Source organism: Chamaea fasciata, unplaced genomic scaffold, assembly GCF_029207755.1.
Source record: "Chamaea fasciata isolate MVZ Bird 193981 ecotype frontalis unplaced genomic scaffold, bChaFas1.0.hap1 SCAF_6, whole genome shotgun sequence".
NCBI lineage: Eukaryota > Metazoa > Chordata > Aves > Passeriformes > Sylviidae > Chamaea > Chamaea fasciata.
This window is the reverse complement of record NW_027094091.1, coordinates 47,076,993-47,092,156: the sequence shown is the minus strand read 5'-3', so window position 1 is coordinate 47,092,156 and position 15,164 is coordinate 47,076,993. Positions and strand designations below refer to the sequence as shown.

General features: G+C 42.3%; 1 protein-coding gene across 1 annotated transcript; it reads left to right on the top strand.

Moving 5' to 3' along the window:
- Nucleotides 1–622: 622 nt before the first annotated feature.
- Nucleotides 623–14,967, top strand: CYP2U1 (cytochrome P450 family 2 subfamily U member 1). The gene is made up of 5 exons (XM_066186259.1): nt 623–1,427; nt 6,670–7,299; nt 10,469–10,630; nt 11,457–11,624; nt 12,039–14,967. Exons 1-5 carry the CDS (start codon nt 989–991, stop codon nt 12,215–12,217), a joined length of 1,578 nt encoding a protein of 525 aa, XP_066042356.1. The 5' UTR covers nt 623–988; the 3' UTR covers nt 12,218–14,967.
- The last annotated feature ends 197 nt before the right edge of the window (nt 14,968–15,164 follow it).

Here is a 15,164-nt window from a genome sequence, read left to right as displayed (position 1 = left end):
GCAACTTGTCACTATCTGTACTGAGTGTTCAACTGTTTAAAAAATAGTTTAACTAACCCTTTTTAATGGATCAGCACTGTTCTGTGCATTTTTTTTTTATTTTGGGGGGATCACTTTAAATAAGGAGCACTGTGGGCAAAACATGAATACTTTTCTCTGTTAGTGAGGGGATATCCAGAGAACTTACTAAACCCACTGATGCTGCAGCAAATTATTGAGAAGACCAGACAGTGACATTTTTCAACATCTAATTACCTCTCCAGGGGTTAAATTTTATATTGCTGATCAGCTGGAAAAAGTACACTAAGGTGTGTACTAGAGGGAGGGGGAAGTTACCCTCAAAACCAGTTCGGGGTGGGTTTGGAGGATTGGGGTGTTTGGGTATGTTTGGGGTTTTTAATTACTATTTTTATTTGAGGGAATGGAGGAGAGCTAAGGGGTTTTTTCCTCTAACATTTAAGTGCCCCTCTTCGAAGCCTCTCTGTGCTGTTCTGCATTTGCCAGGCAAGGGAACCTAGGGCTGGGACATGGTTCTAGGTTCGCCCTTGACTCTGGAAACGAAAAATTTCGGTGTCCTACCTCCAATTGCTGCTTTTTTTTTGTGCTTGGGAACGGGGGAAAAGGATCATCTGTATTTCCTTCCCTTCTAAACCGCAAAAAAAAAAGAAAAAAAAAAAGGTATTTGCGTCAGGAGCGTTTGAAAACAAGTCCTGTGGGGGGTGGAGAGGAGCGCTCACTTTTTGTTGTTGGCGGTGGTTTTTTTACACGAGCAGGACACCTGGGTTTATGCTCAACCCTTTATAAACGCGGGTTCCGATACACCTTGCCGGGCGCGGGGGCGGTGCCGGGGCCCGGCCCCGCTGCCCGCCCACAGCCCCGGCGGGCCGGGGTCAGGCCGCCGCCGGCCTCGCCTCCCGCCCGCCCCCGCCATCTTAAACCGCTACGCGCCGGCAGCGGGGCCAGGCCGGCCGTGCCGCTGCCCGGGGAGATGGCGGGGCCCAGCACGGAAGCTTGGACGTGGCTGCTGCGGCCGCCCACGGCCACCGAGCTGCTGCTGGTGGCTCTGTGCTGGCTCGCCTGCTACTGGCTGCTGCGGCGGCGGCCGCGGGCGCTCTCGGGGCTGCCGCCGGGCCCCGCGCCCTGGCCGCTCGTGGGCAACTTCGCCTTCGCCCTTCTGCCGCCTCCGCTGCTGCGCCGGTGGGCGGTGGATGTGAAGGGCGATCGGCTCTCCCCCGCCTTCTCGCCCCACGTCTTCCTCACCGGCCTCACCAAGACGTACGGCAGCGTCTTCCGGCTCTTCGTGGGCAACCGCCCGTTAATCATCCTCAACACTTTCGGGGCGGTGCGGGAGGCGCTGGTGCAGAAGGCGGAGGTGTTCAGCGACCGGCCCTCCGTGCCCATCGTCCTCATGATCACCCACCACAAGGGTAAGCGCCCGGGGGCACCCCGAGCCCCGCTCGGGGCGCTGCCCCATGGCCGGGGTGATGCTTAGGAACGATGCCGAGCGGGAGCTGCTCGGGCCCGCGGCTGCTCTGCCGAAATTTATAAATAATTCCCACGAATTGTGGACTGAACTGTTCGCTTGCTTTTTGCTCCTCGCGTGTGTCCCTCGCCCTGCTGCTGACAGAAAGCACTCGGAGAGAAACTCGCCCTGCCTTGAGGTGCAGCATCCCCGCGAAGTCGGCAGTGCTGTGCCGTGGGCTACAGAGCAGCTCTGGGTGACTGAAATCAGCCTGATCCCTTTAGCTCTCTGTACAGTAAAGCTGCTGAGGTAGCTGGGGTGGTGTAAGCTGGAGAAGAGGAGGCTCAGGAGGGACCTTATCTCTCTCTCCAACTGCCTGAAAAGGGCTTGTGGACCGGGGAGGCGGGGAGGGGTGTCGGTCTCCTCGATAACAAAGGGATAGGATAAGAGGAAATGGCCTCAAATTGTGCCAGGGGAAATTTATGTTGGGCATTAGGAGGAATTTCTTCACAGAAGAGGTGGCTTGACAGTGGAATGGACTGCACAGATGGTGGAATCCGCGTCCCCGGAGGCCTTTATGGAAAGGCTGGATGTGGCAGTCAGTGCCATGGTCGCATTGACGAGGTGGTGTTTGGCCATGGGTTGGAGTCGAGCTCAGAGGTCTTTTCCAACCTCACGCCTCTGTGACTGTGCCGGGCTTTAAGGCACAGTTGGTCTGTCACCTGGGGGCTTTCTGATTTTGGCTGTGTGAGGGGTAGAAATTTTGAGTACTTGGGCAGTGGTACAAAACTGAGCCCCTCTCCCAGTTCTTACCGAAGTAGTGGTGGCAGAGATCAGGCTTCTGTGGAGTCCCGTGGCTAGGCAGACTGCGCTGCCTGCCTTCGTGCAAACTACTGTTTCTGAGATATTTGCAGATGTGTTTTTCTGCTTGTCAAAACTTACTGAGTGTATTTGGGGTTGGTTGTCTTTTTTTTTAAGTGTCCAAAGGAGAGTTACTGGCTTTTGCAGGAAAAAGATGTGAAGGGTTTAAACACATGCTGACAATACTGTGGGTAGAATTTCTTCATGTTTAGTTTTTAGGTCATTACTGATCTTAGTGTTTATGGAAATATACTTACCCTTTTATTGGTTTCGGAGCCCAGAAGGCTTGTTAGTGTGCTAGCTTGTTGTGAAACTGTCTTTTTTTTCTTTTTTCCCATGGGTAGAAAAACCTGGTTTTTAAGTGCATGAAACAGGTTTTGTTTTGTTTTTTCCCTATACCAGAATTGCCCTAGTAAAGAGAAGAAGAAAGTGGGGGACCTAGATCATGTTTATTAAAATGCTATCAGGTACCATTGCTGCAATCAGTTTAAAGAATAAAAAGATAAATTATGAATTCTGTTGGTTTGATGATATTATTCCAAGACAGATGTTACTGGCACAATGTTATCACGCGTGAGTATTTTTAGGTACAGTACTTTAGCAGGAACTGGAGGAGGAAAGGGGAAGAGGAGTTAGATAATTTTAGCAGTGCTGTAAAATATCACGTTCATGCTCTGGTAGATTGCTTTTTTCTTGCATGCTGTGAATTTCATGTTTCTTGTTCTCTGTCAGACTTTTTTGAATATGGTGAAGCAGTTGGCAGCTTCCACCAGTGGGTGCTCCAGGGGAGTTGGAGGTACCTGGAGCCTGTTGTCCATAGCCAGAGCGTGCTGTAGCCAAGCCCAGGGACTGTGCCTGTCTGCGTTGCGCTGTGACAAGGACATTGTGTTCTAGATTTGGTTTATTTATTTGGTTCTAGGTTTGTTTTTATCTGGAAGGCCACCATAGCTGTGCTCAGGCATGAGAACTGCAGCATCAGGACTGCCCAGTGGTCCATAGAACGTCCCCAGCTGTTCCATAGTGCTCACGTTAGCAGCATGCTGAATTGCCAGGGATGTCGGAGTATTGTAGTGAACTGCAGGACTGGTGTGTTCTGAGTGCACAGAGGGAGAAGTCAGTGAATATGGGCAGTGGGGCCACTGCCCCCCTCAAGCTGGATCTCCAAATGCCAGTGGAAGTTACAGATGCTGCCCCTGTGCTGGCTTGGGTTTAGTGGTGGCATGAGGAGATGACTGAGCCTCTGCAATGCTGTGTTTGTGCTAACAAGTGTTGTTTTTTATGTGTGTGGTTCATGGGAGAGGTCGATGGGTTACAGCACTCAAACTGGAGGCTTCTTAAGACTGGTTTGGGGGATAATTTCAGGGGTTTGTGGGTGAGACGTTGCCACAGGTCAGGACAGCGGCAGTTGTGTTAGTGTGCACTAGGAAAGGAAACAATAAAGGCAGGGTGATGGGTAAATTCAGATCTACCACTCACAATTTGGGTTCTACAGCTCTGGGAGGTTTAGTGTCCCTTTTGGGTTCCTGCATGTCCTTGGATTCTTTGGGTTTCTTCATTCTGTAAGTGAGCCATTGTGGTATGAACTTACAGGGCTATTTTCTTGTAAGCTACATTTGCTGGTGTAGTTTTGTCTTTATCTTGAGCTGCCCTGCCAGCTATGGTATGGAAGAAAGAGGGGCTTATCTCAGTTGTGTGGCTCTATTGCATGTAAGATGCAAATAAAATAATTGTGCTGGGGGAAGAGCAGATAGAAGTATCAGAAATGGCAAATACTACATTTCAACAACTCGATTAGCAAGTGAGGGAGGCTTTCTTGGCTGGATAGAAAGTGCCACAAGAACTTAAGGGAGAAGGTAGTAGTCAACTCTTAATTCTTAATTAATCATCACATATGGCTGAAGAAAGAGAAATAGTAGACTGGGAAGAAACAAGACATTTCTGTGCTCTAATTTTAGTATTTTAGGTTTTTGTATTCTATGGCTACAAGAGGTAGCAAAGACTGAATCTGCCGAGTACATGGAGTCAGAGTGGTTGTCTGCCTTTATAGCTCTGCCCTGTGCATATCCACATGTGGGCATCTGACAGTACAGAAGTTGAATGTTTTAAATGTCATGACTGCTTTGTTTGTCAATGTCCCCAGTATTGTAGCAGCACTAGAGCTAGCAGTAAAAAATGATGGGGATGGAGGAGAGTAAGTAAGCCATTGCCAGAACTTGCTTCTTGTATGGATTTGAATTTTTTTTCAATGTAAAAAGGAGGAATAAAATGAACTCTCTGGTTTTCTGAGTTTATTGGTTGTATTGAAAGGGTTTCATTATCAGCTTATAGAAATTATGCCTCTGCAGAGGGCATGAAGTCCTGGTTATTGTTGCTTCAGAATTTGTTATTGTATATCCTTCAGGTTTTGTTGTTGTTGCTTGTTTTGTTTTGCTTTAATTTGTTTTCAGGGGAGGTTGTTTTTGTTGTTTGGGTTTTTTGGGTTTTTTTAAGAGTAGATATGTCTGTGCTGAGTAACCTGGCTTTTTAGGGCAGGCAGATTTTCGTTGAAATCAGCAAAGGACTATTCCATTATTGTAGCTTGGTAGGGATGCAGCTGAGACTTCGCTTTCTTCTCTTACCTCTGTTGTTCTATCTTTATGCTCTTCTTCTTCCTTAATCTGTCTCCCATGTCATTCTTTCCCAATTTACAAATCAATTATTAGTAGTCTACAGCAGTTTGGGCTTTGGGGACATCAGAAAACACCCATACTCTCTGCAGGACTGCTGGAGGGGCTCACTGGGTGTGGGGAGGTATGTTGTTGCTTTTAGCTTTTCTGTGGCCCTAGGCGAGTCTCTTTTACATTCAAGACAATAGGTCTGTTTTCTTTTATGAAAGTATTTGGATCCTAAAACTAGTTTTCCTAACAACAAAAAAAGGGAAGAGGTTGTGGATGAATAGCCTGTTTTGGAGATATTTGTTGTGGGATAGAAATAGTGATAACTTTGTTTTGTTCCAAAAAATCTATGTTTCTTTCACAACCCAGCCACAAACACTGGAAACCCAAGTTAGTTCTTGGCCAAATTCAGCCCCAAATACTGCTGTTTTTTCACTTAACCCACTTGAGAGCACCAGTGCTAACAGGGAGCAGTTGAGAGAGGAAATCTGGAAAGTTTTTTGTTCTGTTTTTGAAGGGCCAGGAAGTGGGCATTCGAATAAATTGCCTGAGGAATGTCTTCATGCAGAGAAGATGAAATACAGCTGATTCGCAGCTTGTCTTGACTCTTCCTAATGTTCTTGTTTAAGACGTTTGAAGCTAGGTCATGTGTTTGTATTCTTTTAGCATTAAGGGCTAGGAACATTAACTTGTAGTAGAAGTGTAAGTAATGTTAAGTATTGAAACATGGTGCATTTTCTAGTATTTATGTACTACTTTTGTTTTCTTATGGCCATTTTTCCTTTTAAATTCAACCTTAAGGTTTGCAGCTGACTGAAGAATTGATGTTGCTTTTACAAAGTAACTTTTCCGTTTCCAGGAAAAAAAAAAGTGGCGTCACTTTACTAGAAGAACAAATCCAAAACTAGGTCATGTTTGATGACTAAACTTTCTCAGGTTAACCATGGAGTACATTAGAAATCGCAGGTTGTGTATTTGTTACCCTGTGGTGTCTTTGGTGTGGTCTTTTAATTCAACGTAAGAGATGTTTCTGTCTGAAGGTGAGTAATAAGGATTTGATTTAAATGGTGTTTCATAATGACACAATCATGCAGAACAAGTGCCTAGGGGCATCAAAACTGTTGAGATGCAAATCAAGCAGGGTTTTGCCAAGTGACTCTGAACCTGTCTTTGCCTTCCCAGTTTTCTTGCAGTGTGAGTATCCTGTATTTTTGTTACAACTTAAAGATAAAGCTCACTTGTAATAGATGCACTTGCAAAAGGTATTGGGAAGTTTGTATACCACAAAGGAGAAAGAAATGCAAGTCAGTTTATGTTTTAATGTCTTCTGTTATGCCTTGCTGAAGAAGTTCATGTCTCAGGATGTTGGGGAGAAATGGCTGTATCTAACTAAAGGCTATATGTCCCCGACTAACTGTTCCCTCTTCTCCATCCATTTATGTCTTGCAAATTCTAATGAAACTAGTGATGCAACCTGAGTATTCGTTTCAGTGATGAGGAAAAGAAGGGACAGGATTTCCAAAACCTGTAATAAAGAGCCCTGTGTTTTTCCCTTAGCTCCTAGACATGTGCTTGGGAGACATTTGCTGTGTATAATTTCCTTCTCTTCAGGCCCTTGGGTTGCAGGCATGTCTAACTACTTCTAATTGAAAATTGGGCATTTTGGTTTCAGTCTCTCCCTTTTCCTTTCAGGTGTTATCTTTGCACCTTATGGCCCTGTCTGGAAGCAACAGAGAAAATTCTCTCTCTCAACACTGCGTCATTTTGGAGTTGGGAGACACAGCTTAGAGCCTAAAATCATTGAGGAGCTGAACTTTATAAAGGAGGAAATGCTGAAACATGGAAAGGATTCGTTTAATCCCTTCCCGATCATTCGCAATGCAGTGTCCAACGTTATCTGTTCCATGGCCTTTGGCAAGCGATTTAACTACGAGGATGACGAGTTCAAGACGATGCTGAAGAACATGGCACGCGCCCTGGAGCTGAGCGTGAACAGCTACATGATCCTGGTCAACATCTGCCCCTGGCTCTACTACCTTCCCTTCGGCCCTTTCCGGGAACTGCGGCAGACTGAGCTAGACATCACTGCTTTTCTGAAGAGAATCATTGCCCAGCACAGGGATACACTGGATGCAGCAAATCCCAGGGACTTCATTGATATGTACTTCATCCATGCGGAAGAAGAGAAGAACAAGGAGAGCAGTTTTAATGATGATTACCTGTTTTTTATCATTGGTGATCTCTTCATCGCAGGCACAGATACTACTTCCAACACACTGCTGTGGTGCCTGCTCTACATGTCTCTTTACCCTGAAGTACAAGGTAAGATTAGTTTTATTCTAGGTGATTTATTCCAGACTGTAAAGCTCCAGATGGATGCTCAGAAGCAAGCAACAACAGTGAAGAAATCATTTGGAGTGCCAAGGGTTTGTCTTGTATGTATGATTTGAAAGGTTGGTATGTAAGCAGGCATCTTCTATCCTGCTGTTTGATGATGATTTCTGGGTTAGTGCTAAATGGCCCTTTAATCTGTGAGTTTCTTCTGGTTTGGGACAGCTTTATCTTTCCCAAGCCATTCCAGAGAACTTTAGCATGTTTGAAAACCTTTGGCAGTTGTGACATTCCAGGCATATAGGAGTGATATGTGTGAAGACCATAGCTCTAAGGTCTGCTTTATGCCTCCCTGAGCAGGGAGGTTCTTGAGCCTGGCAGCAGAGTGTGGGGAAGTCAAACCTTACCTACTGTAGAGGAAGATCAAATCAGAGACAGCTTAAGCAAGGTGGTCTTGCACAAATGCTTGGCATCAGCTGCCAGTGTTGTTAGAAGGCTTCTCTCCGTCGGTCTTGAGTGCTAATGGCAGTCAGATGCATTGCTGATGATGAGGGGTATGGGGTCAAAAACAGAGGCAGAGCACATTGGTCCTGTTCAGTGTTAGGGGAGGATGACCGAGGGGAAACCTTATGCTATCTACAACTATCTGATCAAAAGATGCTAAGAAGATGGGGGCAGTCTCCCCTGAGGTGTGCGGTGGTAGAAAGGGAAGCGGAGGAAACAACCTACAATAAGAAAATTCTGATCAGATACTAGGACAAAGAATTGCCCTGTGAACATGGCGAAGGAGTGACAAAGATTGCCCTGAGAGTTAACAAAATGTCTGGTTTTGGAATTTTTCAAAGCTAAGTGGGTTATGACCAGTAGTAGTCTCATCTGCCCTGAGTTGGATCTGTTTGGAAAAATCTCTTTAAATAGGTCAGGATCATGGTTTATTGCACAAAGTCAGCCAGACTGTTGACCAAAGATTGTGAAAGAGGGCACCAGTTCAGTCATGGGAGAGAGAATTCACTGGGGTCAAATCTAAAGTAAACTTTTATTGCATAGGCTTATTCTTCTCTTTTTAGTGTTGTGTAACTGCTTGACTTGATATGCAGTTACATGGATTAGATATATTCTAAATTACACAAATGGAACCTAGAAGAGTTTTGTGGTTTTTTAACTTCTTTTCCTTCTGCCTGGTACCGTATGTGTATGTGCTAGTCAATTTTCACCTTTCTGCTGATCTCTCTGATTCTCTTGATTCTCCCTTATGCTGTGGCTCTTGTCAAGTAATGTAAATATGCTTAATAGTCCAGACTGTATCACTTTTAGTATCCCATTCCTTATATCCTGATTGCCTTGGAGTTATGTATGGGCCACTTTCTTTCTTATTCCTGGTAATACACTTCTCTTAAATGTATTTCCTCCCTAGAGAAAATACCTGAATTGTGTATCTTTTAGAAACAGCAAAAGTTTATTGCAGACATGGAAAGGCAAACTAAGGGCTATCAGAGGAAAAAAAAAATCTTTTTCTCTTCTGAAAACAGTTTTGTTTTTTACACAGAAATAGAGAATGATGTGGATGGACATCCATGGTAAAGCCATGGGGAGTATTTGGTTTGTTCTGTTCCATTACTTTATTTTGGTCCTTGCGTTCTGAAGATCTGTGCAATTTTTAAATATATGAAAAGTAGTGGAGCAGTTCAAATAAGATGCTGTTGCCGAGACTGCTGGAGTTTACATTTTGCAGCTGGTAATGCGAGCAGAATTTTGGCTGCTCTCTGTATAGTTCCTCATATTTTTAGAAACTCTGAACAAATGAGTTGTTCAGGATAAAGCACCGGTGTGACATTTGGTATGAGACAGTCTCCTTAAACCTTTATATATTGAAAACTTTATTTATGGGTTTAGATTACTGTGGACGTTCATGCCTGAATATAGGGCTATGGTATGTCCCTAATAAAAGTAGCAAACCCCCACAAAGAAGGTACTGGAGAGCCACACCGTCAGCACATCTCTTGCTATATTTTTTGTGGTTTTTAGTGTTCCTCATGCATGGGCTTTTCTTCTGGGCAAACCCAGTAGGTGGCAGCAGCGGCTCGTTAGACGCAGTCCAGGCAGCACTTTGGGATGCTGCTCGGGAAACTGACAGGTTTTTTGCACTGAGCTTTTCTTTAATCTTGTATCACTGCTAAGTAGAGAAAAGAGCAAAAACTCAGAATTTCGGCATCCTGGTTGGAAAAGGCAGGCAGGACAACCATAAAGTATGCAGGATATAAAGGGTTAAAAATGAAAATTGACTTTTATTGGTTTTGATTAAAGGTTGGTTTTGAGGTCTCCTTTTTCAAGATTGTCTTTTGTGGTGTAGCCAGATTGCAGGTTACCTGCCAGAAAAGGCACATCATCCTCTATGTACGTAGGTGAAGCAAATCCTGAATCTTGGAAACTTCCATGAAGAGAATTACTTGTATGCTGAGCCTTCAGTGAAATGAAAGGGGCAAGCAAATAATTTGATTTTTTGAATGAGATATTATGAATGAGAAAGTAGAGAAGCTCATGCCTTCCTTTTTTTTTTTTTTTTTTTCTTTTTTGACTTTGCAGAAGGGCTTTGTGGGAAAGGACTATGTGCTGCTCACTTTGGGAGAAATAGCTGAGTTTAGATTCTGTGAATAGAAAGTAGGAAATGGCAGGAATGAGTTAAATGGCTTCAAATGCTTGCAATAACAGCACCAGAATTCCTGCTCTAGAATGAAGCATCTAAAGCAGCTGCATGGAAAACTTTCCATCTCTTCACCCTCAGGCACACACTGCATGCAGAGCAGAAGCTTGATGTTTTCATCATTCAAGTTACTGTATAATTAAACTCCTAAAGTAAGATTATGAAAATGTTTGGAGTAGCAACAGGACTTTTTCTGTACTTTTCTAATACTGAAGTGCTAGCAAATTCTGTCATCTCAGTAGCTGTTGTCAAGATTATACTTGGTTGTTTTCTTCTTAACTAAGTCTGTTCCTAAGGCTAATGTTGGCATAGCTGTTTCAGCTAGGAATCGCATCTGGAAGTAATTTTTGAGAGACCTATGTAAACAGTGAAGCAAGCACAGTCAGATGAAATTGAGATGATGTCTTCTCACGTATTATGTCTTTTGACTACTTTGTTTTTCTTGCTCCCTTTGCATAGAGAAAGTTCATGCAGAAATCGAAGCAGTTCTAGGACGTGACAAAGTTCCCTCTCTTGCTTACAAGGCTCAAATGCCCTTCACAGAGGCAACTATTATGGAAGTGCAGAGGATGACTGCAGTTGTTCCCCTTTCTATTCCTCGAATGGCCTCAGAAAATGCTGGTAAGCATTTCTAGAGACTTGTTACTACAGCTTTCCTCTGGGGCTGAAGATCTGATAGGACATCTAGTGATAATTTACAAAAACCTCTAATCTCGAATGATTTTTTCTTTGGGGGTCAGCTTGTATTGGCCAATGTGCTTAGTCATAGTTGGCAGTTGAAACTCTACCTTTGTTTTTGGCATTCTGACACAGAGGTCTGAAATCATCAGTTTAGAGTAATTGGTTTGCTAAAGGCTTATACTGTTGACCTCCACGTGTACAGAAAACATTAAGAAATATCCTCTTACGACTCATCTGTGTTGTTTTCATAAACATAGCTGAGCACTGGCCAAAGTCTGTGTGAGACAGCAATACTTGGCTTTTAAACCTATTACTGAATTGATCTGTTTTTTAATGCTTTGATTTGCAGGAGAGTGAGGTGCAACAAACTGAAATGAGACTAGTCATTTCAAAACTCTTGTGTCACAAGAGTTCAGAATCCATCCTTTGACTGTGGTGGAGCTCTGGCAGCACAGGAGCAGGAGGAAAGTGGGTCACAGCATTGGGGTGCTGCAGAGTGCATTTCTGATAATTGCTGGCTGCTTTCTTTTCTCTGCAGAAGCTGTTGGTGTAGCTTGGTGTCTTTCCAGTTGCTCAGGCTTGTGTGATTCTAACTCAAGCAGGGTAGCAGAGATGACCTTTGCCTTCAGCCTTTGCTGCATTTGCAGCCCACAGCTAGGGATCGATATCATTTTTTGTGACATCCTCTTGTTGTCTTTTTACTGGTATTTTTCCCATGTTTCCTTCTAGTAACTTGTCACATTTCTGTCTCTGTTTTTGTTTAAAGTGCTCCAGGGATATAATATTCCTAAGGGTAGTGTGATTGTGCCCAACCTGTGGTCAGTACACAGGGACCCTAACATTTGGGAGAAGCCAGATGAATTTCAACCGTCAAGATTTCTGGATGAAAATGGCCAGCTAATAAAGAAAGAGTCATTCATTCCTTTTGGAATGGGTAAGATAATCCACATAGAGTTATTAGCTGGGTGGGTGGGTGGTGGTGTTTCAAGGGTAGGGCCTTGGGGATGAGTGATGTAAAAGTTGCACATAGGACCAATTATAGAAGTAGGTTTATTATCACAGTTGTTGACTTGCAGAATGGTTTGGGTTCCTAAACAGCCAGTCGCCAGGTAGAAATTATTAGTTGTCCTTTGACACTACTTCTGCTGTGGAAGTAAATATTATTAATGTGAACTAGTACAGCTGAGCAAGACTTAGACTCAAATACAGGAGGCCCGAGCTTCAGAGTTTATAGCTTAATAGCAGTTTGAGCCTTTTTTGGACTACGGTGGCACAGGAATTACACGTGTGTTAACAAACATGTCAATTGTATAAAGCCAGTAATACTTCTCTTCTAACTCTTCTTTAGGTAAACGTGTATGCATGGGAGAACAGTTGGCAAAAATGGAGCTGTTCTTGATTTTTTCAAGTCTTATGCAAAGTTTTACCTTCATGTACCCTGAAAATGCTGCGAAACCATCCATGGAGGGAAGGTTTGGTCTAACTTTAGCTCCGTGTCCATTCAACATAATAGCTCTGAAGAAATGATAGAGTGTCGAAAAAGGTTAAGCAAAGAAATACTGCACTTTTAAAATGCAGGTTTTTTTATTTTTATTTCCAGCTTATTTTGTTATTTTCTTTCCAGAAAAAAACCCCAATTGCATAGGCTTTCCTAGTCAGTGAGAATGATCCATTTAGACTTCTGGAAAGAGATTTTTTTTTTGTCTGTTGTTGCATTCCACAAATGAACTGACAGCATAGTTTTTAATTTGATATTAAAACTTGGTGGGCTTAAACTCTGTCTATTACTGTCAGTTTGTCAAATGTTGATTATGGGAGAATGGTCCAAAACATTTGTTACTGTTCTGGCAAATGGTAATCATAAAAAATTGTCAAAGCAGCACATAAACATTTCATTTACCAGAGGAATGAAGCACATGTAATACTAAAAGTGTTAATGAATGAGAGATTGTTAGCATTTTCTGTGAAAAGAAAGGTTATAACCTTATGAGCTTAAATAATTATGTATACTTTTTGGACATTACCAAATGACATTACTTTTAACCTTGGAGGATTCTTTTTTGCAAGTAACTGACAAGGAGTAGTAGATTGGATACAGACATCCTTGAGATTCAGGGCTCACTATAAAAAAACAGGTACCAAGTCTGAAAAGCCAGGATTTGAGGCCAAATGAATCATTGAATATGCCATATTCTCAACATGAAACGAGTGTGCAGCATCTGGATGCAGATGTTTTCTCTCAGAATACAAACGAGAGCAGAATTCTCTAACAAGAAACAGCAGAACGCTGTTCTCTCTGGTGCCAAACATTCAAGACATCTGTGCTGCCTCTTGGCTTTCATTGTTTACCTCATGGCAGCACTGACTGCAGGCTGGATGGGACCAGCATCTGCCCACTGGGGAAAACACTACATGTGTAGTCCTGACGTCGAGGCTGGCACTCAGGTTTTTCATCCACAGGCAGTGTGGACTGTACTACCACAACCTCTGGCTTTGGGAACTGGAGTCTTCAAATATGTCATCACTACAGTAGTACAGGTGAAGGTCTTACCAGGGAACAGGAGGAAGCTGACAAACTTGTGGTTTGAATATAGTGGCTCTCTCTTTATTATCTTCCATATAGAGTAAAAATATCTGCAGTTCATACAGTATTAGTGTATCAGTACCTTACTCCTCACATGCTGAATCTTAGTGCTGTTAACTACTGTCAAACCAGCTGCCAGGGAAGCCTCATGTTAATTGTTTCAGAACAGGGCACTCAGTCTTGCCTTGTATTTCAAACATGGAAAGTGATCTTTTGGGGAAATATGTAACAACTAACCTTTAAATAGTTGTTCTTAATCATTCTTAAATCTCTTTACACTCAATCTATCAGAATTTCATATCACATGAATTAAGTTCTTATATACTTTTCTAAAGACTTTTTTCCCTTCACTGGAGAGCTAGAGAATACCTGGAGCACTCCTAATGTCAACTTTACTAGACTGGAATGTGAACTTGAATGTAATTTAGAATTGGGTATATTTCATAGCAGAAACGAAACCTAAATTGTAAAAGAAGAGACAACTTCTCAGCTTTAACTTAATGTCTGGTTTGGTCACTTTTTAACCTTGAAGTTTTAAAAGCCAGGTAGTGCCTAACAAAGACTGTAAGATAGTTATTTTGCATTTAAATTAAGGTTTTCTGTTACCTGTTTTGAATAACAGAGTGCCTTAATTTCTGAATTATGTATTTGGTTGGTCAGGTATCCCACTGTTTGTATGAGAACTTCCAATTCTTAATTAGGTTAACTTTGGACTATATAGGCTTGTGGGTTTGGATTTTTTGGTATGAAGTTTTTGAAAACTTAGTACAATAAAAAGTTGAGTTTGGTACCAATGCCAATGAACTTGCTCTAAAACCTGACAGCACTGGAGAATTAAGCACTTTATTTAATTTCATTTTGTATTTTCCAGTGAATAAATAGATTCTGTAGAGTTGGGATTTTTGTCTGGAAATCCTATAATTATGCTTAATTGAGAAGCTAAAATTAAGTGCTGATAATATTTATCTTTCTGTTGAAATGCCTCTTTAAACAACATAATGATGTTGGTGTGCAACTGATCACTTGTACAAAATACCTGTCCTTTTAATCAATGAGGACACATTTGAAAAGCACTTTAGTATTTTTTTTACAGATTCCAAAGAAGATGCAATTCACGTAATCCCCTGGTGTGTGAAACTGTACATGTTTGTGCTTGTTTTGCCTGCTGAGTTCAGTTTAAAACACCACCTTTGAAAACTATCCTTTGAAAATTAGCCTCCTACAAATACTACGTTGAGAATGTGGTTTTTGGTGATACCTGTAATCAAATGCTGCAACGTGTGACAAGCAAAAATTACTGATGAGAAGTTCCAATAATGTCAAGGTGTGCTAGAATACAGGATGCTGTTGGAAATGGCAAAAAGGACCTGCCTTTCATACCGTCCAGGTGCGCTGAAATTTTCACAGGATACCATGAAAATAGTTAAATAATTTAAAAGCAACAAAATCTTTGTGATTTTCAAAGTGTGTTGCCATCTTAGGCAAAGTGTAAAGAACACTGACAGATTTGGTTTGTGTTCATAAATGTATCCTCCCCCTCTCTTTTTTAGCAGAGGAAGCATCTCAAATGCCTTGTTGAAAAATGTATGTTCATATAAGTGGGTCACTGTTTCTGAATGCTGAAAATATCTTTATTTCTAAAATTACTTTGCTTCAATGTGTTTTTATTTTGAATAAAGTAATTCCCAAGTAAGTGTTTCACAGCTTTGCATAGTTATTTCAATGAGTTCCATTTACTGACTAAACTTGTGGTGTTTGACATCTTACATCTTGCAGAAAAAGCATCTGAGTGAGAAAATGTTAAAAGTACTTTCGATGGGGAGTGAAGGAGGTGGGGAAACAAAGTAAAATTGGGAAAATAACATTGCCAGGCATGTTATGATCAAACGA